Source organism: Nuphar pumila, chromosome 3 (genome assembly GCF_984573655.1).
Source record: "Nuphar pumila chromosome 3, dmNupPumi1.hap1.1, whole genome shotgun sequence".
Classification (NCBI taxonomy): domain Eukaryota; kingdom Viridiplantae; phylum Streptophyta; class Magnoliopsida; order Nymphaeales; family Nymphaeaceae; genus Nuphar; species Nuphar pumila.
The window spans coordinates 31,794,422-31,810,337 of NC_143251.1; the positions used below are offsets into that span (position 1 = coordinate 31,794,422).

Here is a 15,916-nt window from a genome sequence, read left to right on the forward strand (position 1 = left end):
ACATGCCATGCATGTCTGATGGTAACATTACTGTTGAGAATAGGTGGTTTTATGTTAAGTAATAAGTGGTTTTATGTTAAGTACTCTTATATTAGAGTCTTTTTGAAATTTTACTCTTATAAGGATTTAGATGTAATTTCTCTTTTTTGTCTCTCTCTATTTAATATAGAGAGAAGCCCTAATCAAGTTAATGTCATTGAGTTTTCTGTGCAGCCGTCTCTCTCTCTCTCTCTACACAGGTGGCTGCCCCTGTCTACATGGTATCAAAGCTTGCGATCTCGGGAGCGTGATTTCGAAGAGGACTGATCGTCACCAATGAAAAAAAAATTCAGACTGCGAAAAAAAAAAAAAATTATATCAGGTTTGCTGTTGCACTAGTGGGAAGATCTGATAACAGATCTGGGATGTCACCCAGATCTGTCGTCAGATCTAAGGATGGATCTTACCCAGATCTGTCGTGATCTCCTGGAGCTGTAAACAGATTTTATCTGTTTTTTTTTTGGATTTTTTATCGCCTGGCGTGATTTTCTGGAGCATGATGAGTTCCTGCTGATGCGTGCATGCTGTGATTGACGTGCTGCTATTTGGGTAACGCAGCAGGCTTCTGTGCTGCTGTATCGCAGCCGAGAGTTGTTGGTTGTTCCGGGCTGTTCCTGCCACGCAGCAAGTGTTTGTGATATTGCGTGCCAGCCGAGAGTGTCATATTTTTCTGTGCTGATTGCGTGACTACCGTGATTCTGATTTTTTTTGCTGCGTGTCATCGAGATATGATTGATCTATTTAATTGTTTGAAGACTGATTGTCAGTTATGCTCTATATGTTTTGGAAACAGCAGTTGTCGTATTCGTATGCTTTGCAACTGAATAGTATTGTTGGTCGTGGTGTGTTTGGGTGCAGCAATGGTCTTAACTCTCTGCTGGGGTGAGTTGTGTTTCGTGCTGTATTAGTTTCAGCTATACATTTGTCGTGGAAGCAGCAGGAGTGATTACCTGCTGGTTGTGGACTGTTTTGTGGAAACAGCAGGGCTGCTTCCTTTTAGTGGTGGAAAACTCTACTTAAATACTTGTTGTTCTAGAGAACAGTATGGCTGAAAGTTCGAAATATGATTCGAAAATGGAACAGATTGGGGAGTATAAGGCGTTTGCCAACCCCTTCGCGTATGGCTCTTCTGTTAGGTTGAATGAAACCAACTATGCCAGGTGGTCCAGAACTTTTATGATGTCGGTATCTGGACATCGTCGAAAACACATTTTGTTGGAAGGCGAACCCACTGAAAAGTTGGGAAAATATGTTACTTGGGATGAAGATAATGACATAGTTATGTCATGGATCATGAATAGTGTTGAACCCCATATTGCAGATGGATTGATCTACTATAATTCAGCAAAACTGATGTGGGACAATCTTCGTGATACATACTCACAAGAAACGAATGTGAGTCGTATCCTGCAAGTCGAACAAGAAATATATAATTTACAACAGGGAAATCAGACCTTGGCCCAGTATTATGCTTCTGTCAAAGCTGCGTTTGAAAGACTTAATGCTCACAGGCCTCCTTGTTGCTCGAAGCAAAAGGATCATCAAGAACAAACCATGGTTGCTCGTTTTCTTACAGGGCTTTCTTCAGATTTTTCTGTTGCAAAAGTTCAAATGTTGACTGGATCAGATGTTCCCACTCTTGCTGATGCTTATAATCGTCTGAGTAGACTTGCGATCTCTCTGCCACAGTCTCAGCCTATAACTCAGTCATCTGCTCTTGTTGTCCCATCTAGTTATGGGCGTGGAAATATTCAGAATATCAGAGGACGAGGACGTGGACGTGGTATGGGAGGCAGAGGAAAGCTTCAATGTACATTCTGTGGAAAATCTGGACATTTAGAAGATCGTTGCTGGGATAAGCATGGTCGGCCAACATCTTCTTCATCAAAGTCATATACTCCTAAAGCAAATGTGACTACTCTCGAGGCAACAAATGTACAAGAGAATATCGCTGAAAATGAAAGTAGTATCACCCTTAGTCGTGCAGAATATGATGAGCTGATAGCTCTTCGACCTCCTGTAGCTGGTGTTGCATATTCAACCGAAAATCATCTTCATCCGACTGATAGTAAGTGGGTTATTGACTCTGGTGCTTCCAGACATTTGTGTGGAAATTCACATGTTTTTTCAGATCTTAAGGATGTTAAGGCTCAGCTTGGAGTCTCCTTAGCCGATGGGAGCTCCTCCCCGGTTGCTGGTCAGGGAAATATTTCTATATCCTCCTCATTACAGTTGAATAATGTTCTTCATGCCCCAAACTTTCCTCAAAGTTTACTCTCTGTTAGTTGCCTTATAAAAGAAAAAAACTGTAGCGTGATTTTTGATCAAATGGGTTGTCATTTTCAGGATTTGCTGACGGGGAAGAAGATTGGTGGAGGCTATGAAGAAAATGGAATTTACTACCTACATCATCCAATGGGTTCTGTTAATGCTGCAGTGGAACATTCACTCAGCCCTGTTCAGTGGCATCGTCGTCTTGGTCATCCTTCATTGTCAAAACTTCGGTCGGTCTTTCCTCAGATTCCTTCCACCACATCATTTCAGTGTGAAGCATGTCAGTTGGGCAAGCATCATCGAAGTTCGTTCCCTTCTAGTCAGAGTCAGTCTAGTAATAAATTGTTTGAACTTCTTCATGCAGATGTATGGGGTCCTAGTAAGATTCCTACTAGGACTCAGTGTCGTTATTATCTTGTTATTGTTGATGATTTCTCTAAGTTATCATGGGTTTTTTTAATAAAAGAACGATCTGAAGTTCCAAGTCTTATCAAATCCCTAATTCTGGAAATAAAAACTCAGTTTGAATCTATTGTCAAGATTGTTCGCACTGATAATGCTCTCGAGTTTAAATCAAAAGGTCTGTTACAATTTTACCAAGATCATGGCATCCAACCACAAACTTCCTGTGCCTATTCATCTCAACAAAATGGGGTGGCTGAGCGAAAACATCGGCACCTCCTTGATGTTGCCAGGACCATTATGATTCAATCTAATGTTCCTGCGTTATACTGGGGTGATGCGATTACCACTGCTTGCTATCTGATCAACCGTATGCCTTCGTCTTCTGTGGGTGATCAAATTCCATTACATATCCTCAAACCTAATGCTCCACTTTTTCCTTTATCACCAAAAATATTTGGATGTGTTTGTTTTGTGCACAAACTTGGCCCTCACCGTGATAAATTAGCTGCTCAAGCTACAAAATGCATATTTATCGGTTATCCCAAAAATCAAAAGGGCTATCGATGTTATGATCCTACTTCTCGCCGAGAGTATGTCAGTGCGGATGTATCTTTCCTGGAATCCTCTCCATATTACTCCATTTCCGGTTCCCCGCTGCAGGTTGGTCCAACTGAGTCTTTTCCATTACCTATACCTCCTTTTCCTTTGGAATCTGTGCCCTCATTACCAAACCAAACTTCATCCTCTTCCAGATTTAATAATCCACCATTGGTATATGTGCGTAGAGCTCCACTTCCGCAAGAGCCTTCATCTTCTTCTTCTCCTAAGGTAAGTTCTACTGACAATTGTGATCTTCAGGATGATGACAACAGGCCTATTGCTCTACGAAAGGGGACAAGACAATGTACCTTATATCCCATATCTCACTTTGTCTCCCATGCCAGAATTGGACATCAGATGAAGTCGTTTATCTCAGCCTTATCTGCTGAAACTATTCCTCTGAACTATCAACAGGCAAAACTTGATACTCGTTGGAAGTTGGCTATGCAAGAATAAATGACAGCTTTAGTATCTCAGCATACCTGGGATCTAGTTGATTCTCCAGCAGATGCTGACATTGTTGGATGTAAATGGGTATATACAATAAAGTACAAATCTGATGGTTCTATTGAAAGGTACAAGGCCAGATTAGTCGCGAAAGGGTATACTCAGACATATGGAATTGACTTCTTTGAAACTTTTTCTCCTGTTGCACGGATGAGTACCATCCGTCTTGTTCTCTCAGTAGCTGTTCAGCATGGTTGGAACTTGTGTCAATTAGATGTGAAAAATGCATTTCTATATGGGGATCTATCTGAGACCGTTTACATGCAACAACCTCCAGGTTTCGAGGTTGAGGGGGAGTGTCAGAAGGTGTGCAGATTGAGAAAGGTGATTTATGGCTTAAAACAAAGTCCTCGTGCATGGTTTCAAAAGTTGTTTGAAGTGATGTCACGCTTTGGCTTTAATAGGTCAGCAGGCGATCATAAACTATTTATCAAGAAAACTAGCTCTGGCATAGTTGTTATGGTGGTATATGTGGATGACATCATTCTTACAGGAGATGATGTGAAAGCTATTTGAAGCCATAAAGGCCCATCTTCAAAAACACTTTGTTACAAAAGACTTTGGTTCACTCAGGTATTTTCTGGGCATAGAAGTTGCCAGGAGCCGTGAAGGGATCGTTTTGTCTCAACAGAAGTATGTTCTTGACTTATTAAAGGAAACGGGAATGTTGGGAGCTAAACCAGCAAATATTCCCATGGACCATAAAGTTCAGTTGTTTGAAGAAGGGTCAAAATCGGTTGATAGCAAAAGCTATCGCTCCCTAGTAGGGAAGCTACTGTATGTAACTGTGACCAGGCCGGATATTGCTTTAGCAGTAAGCAAAGTTAGCAAGTTTATGGACAAACCAACTGAGGTACACTGGAATGCACCTATTATGATTCTCAGATATCTAAAATCTTCTCCTGGAAAGGGGTTATTGTTCAGGAAAGGTGGAACTCTGGAGATAGTAGCCTATTCTGATGCTGACTATGCTGGATCTGTAGTAGATAGAAAGTCTACCACAGGATTCTGTGTGTTTTTGGGAGACAACTTGATTTCATGGAGAAGTAAGAAACAAAATGTGGTTTCCAGGTCAAGTGCAGAATCAGAATATCGGGCTATGGCCCAAACAGCTGCTGAATTGATATGGGTTCGCACTGTTCTTCATGATCTTCAGGTGAAGGTTTCCTCTCCAATGACCATGATGTGTGATAACAAAGCGGCAACATATATAGCAAACAATCCTGTCTTTCATGAGAGAACAAAGCACATTGAGGTTGATTGTCACTATGTAAGAGATATGATTCAAGCTGGGCATATCACTACAAAATACCTAAAGTCGGAAGACCAAGTTGCAGATATGTTTACAAAGCCTCTTGCTAGGCCAAATTTCTCCAAATGTTGTGACAAGCTGAGCATGATTGATATCTATGCTCCAGCTTGAGGGGGAGTGTTGAGAATAGGTGGTTTTATTTTAAGTAATAGGTGGTTTTATGTTAAGTACTCTTATATTAGAGTCTTTTTGAAATTTTACTCTTATAAGGATTTAGATGTAATTTCTCTTTTTTGTCTCTCTCTATTTAATATAGAGAGAAGCCCTAATCAAGTTAATGTCATTGAGTTTTCTGTGCAACCGTCCCTCTCTCTCTCTCGCTCTCCCTCTCCCTCTCTCTCTCTACACAGGTGGCTGCCCCTGTCTACAATTACGATGATAGGGATATCGGTTTTTCTGAAAGAAACCCCAACATCATTTAGAAATTCCAAAGTCCTGTGCTTTAGGCCAGGAATATCCGAGTCATTTCGGATACCAAAACTAAGGACCGAACGTACGTACCACTTAGGGCTACGTAGTCCAAGCCTTTCTATTACACGGGTTTGAGGGATAGACTCTGTTGCGAATATGCAAACGCCAAATACTTGTTTTTGCTTTTCGAGACAACGAATAATACAAGCTTTGAAATCTCGCATGTGAAAACCTTTTTAAAATAGGGACTCGGTAATGATGCACAAATCTGCATCTTTAAATGCACGCATAATCTAAAGTAGGCAGGAGTATGCGTACCATATAAAGTCATATATATATATATATATGTATATAGAATACATATATAATAAAGCGTAAGCCTGTGCATATTGCAGTGCGGCGGCAAAGTAAATGACATAAAGCAAGGCTCGATATGCGAAACCACACATTGAGCTAAATAATTTGCGTAAGTGTTGCACAATATACGGAACCGTATATCGGCTAAATAAATTGCGCAAACAATGCACGAAACTGTATATCGGCTAAATAAATTGCGTAAGCAGTGCACGATGTACGAAATTGTACACCGGTTAAATAAATTGCTTAAGTAGTAGATTGTGCATATAACAACCTGATAACAAAGTAAATAACCTAATTTTAAATGGATAAGAATACGCAAAACTGCATCATTGAGTTAAAAGCATATATATATATACACACACATATAAGTTAGAAGTATTATGTCATTTGTTCTCGTATGCAACTTTCTTCTACCTCGGAGATGGTTGGACTCGCCGACGATTCCGAGCATAGGTTTTTATGGGCTCGTGCCTTGGTAAGCGTGTCGTGACTCTTGCACCAATATGGTGCGTTAAAAGATATTTTATTGTACTGCGAAAAGAACGATGCAACAACTTAATTTAACAGAATAAGTGACGCTTGTGTCGCAGGGGTCGAACCTAGTTCGAGCCGACCAGACCGAGCCGGGCTCAGTACAAGAGGCAGGTAGTAAAGCTCGACTGAGCCAGGCTCAGTCTGCTAACTAAGCAGGCTCGGTTCTAGCCGAGCTTAGCTCGGCTGGCTACGCGACCAACGGGAGGGGGTGGGCTCGGTAGTCAGGCCAAGCCCGACCTGGTCCCATCTTGCGACATGAAGGGGTGCGACAGGGGCTGGCCCTGTCGGGACTCAGCTCGACTGAGAGGGGAGCGAAAATAAAGGGAGCAACAACCGTTCGGCTGCCCTTGCCTTCGGGGAAACAAGGGAAGAAGAGCGCAGTGGCACCTGCGTGGTGCCATTGCTTTTGGCAGAGTGAGATGGGGCGGTGCTACTGGGAGCATCCCAGCAAAACCACCAACTAATGGTGGGTGGTCTGAGGCCACAATGAGTAGGCAGGGGTGCCTGCTGCCTCCTTGCCAGAAAACTCAAGGGAAAAGGGGAAGGCGGATGAGGCACGCGGCCAGGCCACTGCGGAAAGTGGAAGAGGGGTGGAGCAGGGCCGAAGGCCCTTGCCAGCCTCTGGTGGTGTGAGAGAGAGGACGAAACCCAAGCCTGGCTTGGGTTCAAGATAACTGACCACCATTGTTGAGGTGGCCAAAAAAAATACTTAAAATCAAAAGGAGGGAAGGGCTCTGGCCTCCCCCACCCCAGCTAGGCCACTGCTGACGGCAATGGCCAGCAATGGCAACTCTCTGCTGTCGTTGCAGTGGCTGCCATGGGTAGCCACCGAAAAACAGAGAGAAAGAGAGAGAGAGAGAGAGAGAGAGAGAGAGGCTAGCGTACCTGAGTGGGGGAGAGTCTTCGTGCGCCGGTGAGCGGGAGAAGACGACGGGAGGGGGGGTGGAAGAGGTGAGAGGGAGAAGAAGACGAGGGGAATGAGAGGATCGGGGTTAGGGATCTCCGACGTGTGAGAGAGGGAGACGAGCGGGTGCGCCGACGAGAGTCGGGGGGGGGGGTCGGGTGTTTTACAAAGAAAAAGCCCCTCCCTAGGGGGGTTAAGTAGAACACGGGTGAGGGACTTGATCCAAAACAAATTATTATTATTTTTTAAAAGCATGAGTCTTACAATACTAACACTACTCTTTGTGTTAAGGATGCAAGGAATAACATAACTATTTTGTTATTATATGTTGATGACGTGATCATCACTGAAAATGATCAAAAGGGCATCAAATTTATTAAAATTGTTCTTAAAAATAATTGACATGTCTGACCTTGTGTTTTTAAGGTATTTTTTAGGAATTGAAGTTGCATATTCCCCTAGAGGATTTGTATTTTCTCAAATGAAACTTGAATATGATATTATTGCAAAGTCTGAGCTAACCGGCGAAAAGGTGGAGACTCCAGAAGTGATTAATGCTAAGATGAGAGCCAATGATGAAACTCCTTTAGAGGATGCTACTCCTTTTCATCAATTGATTGAGTCACTAACGTATTTATCTATTATTAGGCTAGATATTGCTCATGTTGTTCAAAGTGCAAGTTAGTTTCAAACTACGCCTACTACTGTTCACATGGTTGTTGTCATGCGAATTATCGGATATCTGAAGGAGTCTGTAACAAAAGGTTTTTTCTTATGCTCATCTTCATCTCTTAAGTTAATTACTTATATTAACTTTGATTGGGGTGGTAACCTTAATGACCACATCTCTACTACATGATATTGTATTTTTCTTGGAGGGTCGCTGATCTCATGGAGATATAAGAAACAATAAAAGGTCTTATTGTTTTTCATTGAAGCCAAATATAGGGCGATGACCACCACTATAACCGAAATTGTTTGATTGAGAAGTCTACTCAAAGATATGAGAGTCCTCGTCTCTACTCCTTCGAAGTTGTGTTGTGACAAAAAAAATGTAATTTACATTGCTCACAACCACACCTTCCACGAACGAACCAAGCATATTGAGATGGATTGCCATTACGTTTGTGACGAGTTTTTGAGGGGAGCGATTGGACTTCCATATGTCACTTCAGAATATCAGCTTACAATTTTTTTCACCAAAGCTCTACCATCTCCTCGATTCTCCTTTTTATTGAGCAAACTTTCGGTGATCTCACTGTCAGTTTGAGGGGGAGTGTTAAAATATAATATACATAACTATGCATATATATGTCTCTTCTATTTGTTTTGTAATATATATATATATATATATATATATATATATATATATATATGTGTGTGTGTGTGTGTGTGTGTGTGTGTGAATATACATGTACATATAATTTTAATTGTTAGTTTTTTGTATTTCACTAGGGGCATTTTAGTCTTTTTTATCATTTTAATTAGAACTGTCAACTAGGGACAATTTTGTCTTTTGTAGTGTTATTTTTTTGTTTTTCTTTTTATTTATTGACAAAGGGCTCTACGGTCATTAACCATAGAGTCATTCGGAGTATCCCCAACGGTCATAAATATGACTGTTGGGGAGCTCCCAACGACTCTATGGGAGCCCCCCTTGGTCCCCCACATTGTATAAATAGGAGCTGTTAGCCCTTCTCCAAAACCAGCTTTCTTTAGCATTTTAAATACAATATTTTTTTATTATATTGGTGTTCTTGCTCTACTTTGAGTGTGAGTTGTGCTTAGCCCTTTGTGACTTCTCGTATCTTGCCCATTAGTGGCCTCTTGCTTGTGTGTGCACTTGAGTTTCATTACAGGAACCTGCCTAAGAACAGAGATCACTTAATGGCCCCAGCCTAGATAGTAATCATTATTAGCTGCATGTTTGAAGAAATTCCTCTGCTGCAACATGATTCTGATTTATGTGATGTTCATGCAGGGAAGTTATTTTTTATTTGTAGTTTTATAATGCATATAGGAAGCTGGAATGATTGGCTGATCTAATGCTTGTTTGTCAGCATGCTGCTGATGAGCGGATTCGTTTGGAGGAGCTTCGCCGAAATGTGCATTTTTCTGACTTGGATTTAAATTGTGAGAATTTTTATTTTGCATGCTACATAAAAATGTTAAATGTGCAATGGCATTGCATTACCAGGTACTATCGGGTGAAGGGAAGAGTATTTCTTATTTGGAGTATGGGAAGGATTTGGTATGTCTATTTCATGCTATTCTAGGAATTCTGTGTGACATTTTGTCTTGAGATCTTTAATATTTCCGATTTATTTACCTATTTATTTGTTTTATCTCAGGTGCTTCCTGAGTTTGGTTTCCAATTACTGCAGAATTATGCAGAGCAAATACGCCACTGGGGCTGGCTATGTAATATCCACGATAAAAACATGATCTCCTTCGCAAGGTGGTTTCCTATGTTATATTAACCTATGCTTCTTCCTGAAGTTGTGCATTTATGAACTAGTAGAACCTCCGCATCGTTCTAATTCTTTACTTTTATTAGAACTTTATTGGAACAAAATGTCATTTGCCATAAGTGTATTTGTTTGTTGACCCTCCATCACTTGTTCTTTTGTGCTCATTTTCCACACTTTTATCTTATAAGGGTAAATTGGGAAGCTTACTCACAGGATTCAGGATATTGGTTTAGTTTTAGCATAGGTACTAGACATGTATCAAGTCTTCTTCTTTTCTGCAGGAACCTGAACCTTCTCCATCAGCAGCCTGTCAAAGTTACTCTTATTGCTGTAAGAAACTCTCTTTTCTTTACATACTTTTGTCAAAGTTAATTTCCCTGCTATAGTGGAATAATAGACCTTTTACAACAATGGTTTTCTACTTTATGAATACCGATTCTTTATTGTATTTATTTTTTATTATTTTATTGTTCACAGTTATTAAGTATTTAGATGCATAGGTGTAAATCACTATAGCATCTCTACCTTGAACTACATTATTGCTGCTCGCTTTTTTATTGCTCCCTGTAAAAAACTGGTGTTACTGTCTTTCACTGGAATGAAAAAGCTGTGAACCTTGGTCTATACCACTTCAGTATATCAATACTGCTAGTACTTTTCAGCATATGAAAGTAAATGTTTTTAAGTTGACACAAAGCTGCAAAACAATGTTGTTTCTCACCCAGCTAATTACCAATATTCGCTTGTAGAGTTCACAAGTAGTTGATTGCACATACGATATGCTATGCAGTTACTAGTAGTTGATCACCAACTGATAGATGTCAGCAAGACTGTAATCGATCTTCTGGTGATAGATCCTTGTGTGAGAATCATTAGGATCATCCACTTAATGATAAATGAGATTATTCAATTTAAAAATTGCTGCAATCATATAGAAGAAAGAAGAAATATTTGTATTTCATATTGACATTTATTGGTTGCAACAATTGATGATGGCTGTGTAAAGAAGCAAGAATCTTCCAATGACACTAAATATGCTCACCAAAGATTCAAAAGAACACACACAACAAGTATCCACAAAAGGGCACACTCAATACCAAACTCACACAAGGGGCATTCACAAGAGGGCTACAAATAAATATTATTTTATTCATCACCATGCAAGTAGCATACATTTGAAGAGGGGATGACCTTTTCTATTATATCTTTAAAAATTGGTATCTTTTCATTATCTTCTAACATCAAGTTCAAGCAATGAGCCGCACATGGTGTCCAAAAAATTGTTTACTTAACATATTTTCAGCTGCCACATAATTTGATGCATTATCTGTAATGAATTGCACCACATTCTCTTCACGGACTTCTTTAACAACTTCTTGAAGCAACTTACATAAATTCCCAACAGTTTTTTCTGTCATTGATGTCAACAAACTTCAAAAAGATTATCCTTAGTGAGCTATTCACAAAAAAATTAATTAAATTTCTTTCCTTTCCATCTGTCCAACCATTACGATAATACTCTAACCAACTTTGGGTCATTATTTTTTTAACTCTTAACATTTCATGGATAAAGTTTACCTTATCCTTCAAAATCGACATTCTGATCTCGTGGTAAGAAGGTGGTTTGAACTCTCGCCCATAATTTACATTAGCTTCTAGCATTCAACCAAAATATGAACTATTACAAATTAAATGATAGGGCATTGACATAAAAAACCTTTCAATGGCATAACATACATGTTTCCTCTCGTCCCTTTTGAATACTATATTAATTATGGTTTGTCATGCTTCTTTGTGCACAAATTGGTCCATAAGACCAGTTGTGCTTGTTTTTGCTATACTACTTGATCCACTAGCATTCACATTATCGGTTGTTGATGATGTTGAACCAAAATAAACACTCCTACCAATTTCTAATTTACTTTGTTCCTCCTCTTGTTTTCTTTATTTATGCTCTCTTAAATAATTCTAAAAAAACCTTTTCACTTCAGGTGGAACAGTCTCACAATGTATTACACTATGTCTTGTGCCAACTAAATGGTGTTTCAACCTTGAAATATCACCTGTAGTCTCTCTCTGATAGTAGTTGCATATTACATGCCCTATGAGTTTCTTATCCTTAGTGGGATTTGGAACTTTAGTTCCATGACCCCATCTACAACAATGCATATAAGAAAAGTATAAAAACTCAAAGAGTTCTAGAAACAAAGAATCAATTACAATTTATATATAAAGCATAAATAAAGAGTTATAAAAAAATAATCAATTGCAATTACATATAAAGCATAAATAAGGAGGTAGATAAAAAAATCAATGAATTACTAAATTCTCAAGCAGTCATTCTTAGTAGATTACATAAAAAAAATAAAAATAAAAACTAAAAACTAAAATTATAATTAAAAAAAACTTGAGTCAATGCTTTATATAATCCATTGAATTCATATTCAAACTCAATAAGACCCAACATATATTACACAGGCAAGTGATCAGGTCACATCCGTAAAAAAACTACCTACCTTCTTCATATCACATGCTCCTTTTGAAGTATTTACTGTCATCTGAAAATTCAAAGAAAATAAAGCGTATGTTGTTTCACACTTTTTTAAAATTCACAAACCAAATTCCAATTTCTAATACATTTATGAAGAGCAAGCGAGAGGGAGAGACAAAGAGAGAGAAAGAGAGTCAACTTATTGTAAGATATAGCATAATTGAGAAGTAAATTATGCTTTATCCGTTTTAGGGCAAAAAGAATTAAATAAAATATATTATATGCTTAGATCCTTGTGTCTTATTAAACCATATATACAAACATACATCCTTGGCCAGATAAACTTAGAAATTATATATTGCCAGACTAGGAACCGGAAGCGGAAGCGAGAAGCGATGCATTTTAAAATGTATAGGAAGCGGGAAGCGAGAACTAAAAAAGGAAATATAAGAATTGAATGTGAATCAAAATGAAAGCACATAAAAGTGAGTGGGAGAAAACACATAAGAAGAGTTGAGTAAGAGAACATATAAGAAGAATAGATGAAGCGTGTGGAAAGCATAGGAGAAGCGTGGGGGAATAGTGGTTCTCATTAAGTTTTGGAAGCAAGGAGTCACACTTTCGAAGCGAGATTCCCACCTATCTAAGAAGCTTCCTGTAACTCTGTTATATACCGTCTTAAATGAAGCTAACAAGTGAAAGGAGAAGTGACGATGAAAAATAGGAAATGTCTAGAACCATTCAAAAGAAAGTATTTAACTCATTAATGTATCATCGTATTTAAAATAGAGTAATAAAAAACGAAGATGTAAAACCCGCTAAAAAAAAATGGACTAGGGCCGGGTCGGGTCCGGACCCGACCCAGGCCCCTCTTCATTAGGGTTTCATAACCCGACACAGAGGGAGGATTTGTTAAAACAAATCCTCTCCCCTGTGCGCCGCGCCCTGCCCACGCCGCTCCACCCTCCTCGACAATTAAGGAAACCCCTTGAGGGTTTCCCCGATTGTCGCCTTCCCCGAGTCTTTAAGAGAAGGGCATGAGGGGAGGGGAGGCACACCTCCCTTCTCTCCTCCTCCTCCTCTCCTCCCGACGCCGCTGCCCTCGATCTCCTCTGCGCTCGCCACCGCCACCGTCGTTGCGCCCCACGCCGACGCCGGCCACCGCCTCCCAGGTACGCCACTCTCCTCCTCCCTCTTCTCCTCTTCGTCTCTCTCTCTATCACCTCGCCGGGAGGCCGACAGGCAGCGCACGGCCCCTGCCGCGCCCTCCCGCCTCGCCTGTACCCATCGGAGGCCCGACAGGTGGCCTACGGGGCCTCTGTCGCCTCCCCCTCTCTCTTGAGGTTGCAGGTGGGCCTACAGGGGGTTAGTCACCCCTGCGGCACCCCTCCTCCCTTCTTTCCCTCTCTTTGAGGGCTTGCCGAGAGGCTGACAGACGGCATACTGCCTGTGCCGTGCCTTCCCTCTTCACCTCCCTCTTTTTCCCCCTTCTTAGGGGTTCGCAGGGAGGCCGGCAGGCTGCGCGCGACCCCTGCCGCGCCCTGCGTATCCATCAGGGGCCGACAGGGGGCCTACGGGGCCCCTGTCTACGCCTTCTCTTCCCTGTGAGAGATCGGGCGACCCATAGGAAGTCGGTCGTCCCCCTGTCTCCCGGCCCCTCTTCTTTTAAACCCAGCAGGGGCCATCTTCGTAGGGGTCGGCAGGAGGCTGATGGCTCCTGCCGCCCCGATCCCTCTCTCGTCGGCAGGGGCTAGCCCCCTGCCCCTTCGGTGCAGACGGCAGGGGCTGCCATCGGGCTCGACCCCTGCCGATTCGCCATCGTCGGCAGGGGCTAGCCCCCTGCCCCTTCGGTGCAGACGGCAGAGGCTGCCTCCCCTGTTGTTTTGCTGCCATCGGCAGGGGCTTGACCCCTGCCGATTCGCCACCGTCGGCAGGGGCTCGACCCCTGCCGATTCGCTGCCGTCGGCAGGGGCGCGACCCCTGCCGCTTCGTTGCTATCGGCAGGGGCTGCCCCCTTGTCGATTTCGCTGTCATTGGCAGGGGCTCGCCCCCTACCGCCTTAGTGCCGTCGGCAAGGCCTCGTCTCCTGTCGCCTAATTCTACCCTTGCCCCGTTGCACCATTAATTATATTAACATAATTGAATATTTTTCACACTCTTGCAGATTTACACAACAGGTCCCGATCGTGCTCCGCGGCTCAACCCTCGTATTATCCTCTCGCGTAGGCGTACACAGCTGCACGACATCCCAATGTAGGGTAAAGTCGCACAAAAGGGCAATTGATGAACGTATTTAAGTTGAAATAATTAGGATGCCTATGCTAGATATGCTTAGATTTATATTGCTTCTGCGTTGCATATTTTCTTGTCTGCATATTTATGAGTCGATGTATGATTTTACTCCTTGAGTATTAAATTGCGTATTTGCTTATGTGATTGAAGGTGGTTTCGTACTTTTTGCCATAATTATGCCCTTAATTGCTTGCATATATGCTTGCCTGTTCGTTCCTATGGGTCGATGTACAATTTCATTCTTCGATCGTTATTTTGCATAGTTGCTTATGAGTTGAGGTGTGGTTTCGTATTTCTTGAAATACATATGCCCTTGTTTGCTTGCAACCATTTTTGCTTGCACATTTCCTTTGAGTGTGGTACGACTTCGTATCTTGTGTATTACTTATGAGCTTATATGTTTTGCCTGTCTAAGTGGTCAATGTATGGTTTGACACCTCATGTATTACTTATGTGCTTTTCTCTCGATGTACGGCATCGCAAGTCGAGAGTTGTTTGTTGACATGTTATAACCTGCATATGCTCACACTCATGGTAAATATGTACTTACATAAATGTAGTCTTGTGCCTATCCTGTTATCACCTGTTTTCAAAACACTAGAAGTTGCACTTGTGCACCATAGTTCTTTTAAAGAGGATTTCCTTCTGCAAACCCAGGGCTCTTCAAAATGCACAACTTTTGCAAAGTATGATTAAGTCTTGCAGTATTGCGAAGTCACATTTGGCACCTCCCAAGTCCCCACACTTGGGAGAAATGTTTTATAACCTTGACTCAAGTTGCGGCTCATTTTGAATAACCTAGATCAGGGGCATGAGCATATGAATGAGTGGGGTTCTGTTGAAGGACCCATTCTTTATGTATCAAACTAGTGTAACATGTCGATACTAAGATAAATTTTGGATGTAAGATTGATAGTGTTGTGTCTTGTGTGAATGACTTAATGTGGCATTATGGCTTTTAAGGATGAATCGTGCCAAATGAGCACTCCTATATTCTTTGAGTTGTTATGAAGTTGTGTGTTGGGTGTTCCTTTTGAGAAGCCCACACACCTTCCTTGTTCAGTATAGCGTACTTTTAGACATGCATAACATGTTAAGTACTTTGTTGATCGGACGAGAGATCCGAGATGACCTTGCATCATTGAAATATGAAAAATGTTGTTGAAGTGAATTCAAGACTTATCTTGCCAGGCTGTGTTGTATTAATTCTTTTGCAGATAATATCTGTTGGGGTTTCTTTTGTGAAACCATATCCCTTTCATCGTAGTCGTACTTATGACATGTACGACCGTACTTTTTGACAAGTACGTCTTCTT

At 41.2% G+C, this 15,916-nt stretch overlaps 1 protein-coding gene across 5 annotated transcripts in view; it reads left to right on the forward strand.

The window, feature by feature from the left end:
* Positions 1 to 15,916, forward strand: part of MLH3 (MUTL protein homolog 3) — a 136,698-nt gene that overhangs the window by 100,168 nt on the left and 20,614 nt on the right. For 4 of the 5 annotated variants that reach the window (XM_089999226.1, XM_089999229.1, XM_089999228.1 and 1 more), the window contains 4 exons: positions 9,407 to 9,479; positions 9,560 to 9,597; positions 9,698 to 9,804; positions 10,099 to 10,147. In XM_089999226.1, the coding sequence (XP_089855352.1) occupies positions 9,407 to 9,479; positions 9,560 to 9,597; positions 9,698 to 9,804; positions 10,099 to 10,147 (267 nt within the window). Of the gene's footprint in view, positions 1 to 9,406; positions 9,480 to 9,543; positions 9,598 to 9,697; positions 9,805 to 10,098; positions 10,148 to 15,916 lie in introns of all 5 variants that reach the window. The other variant, XM_089999227.1, reaches the window with a different exon arrangement.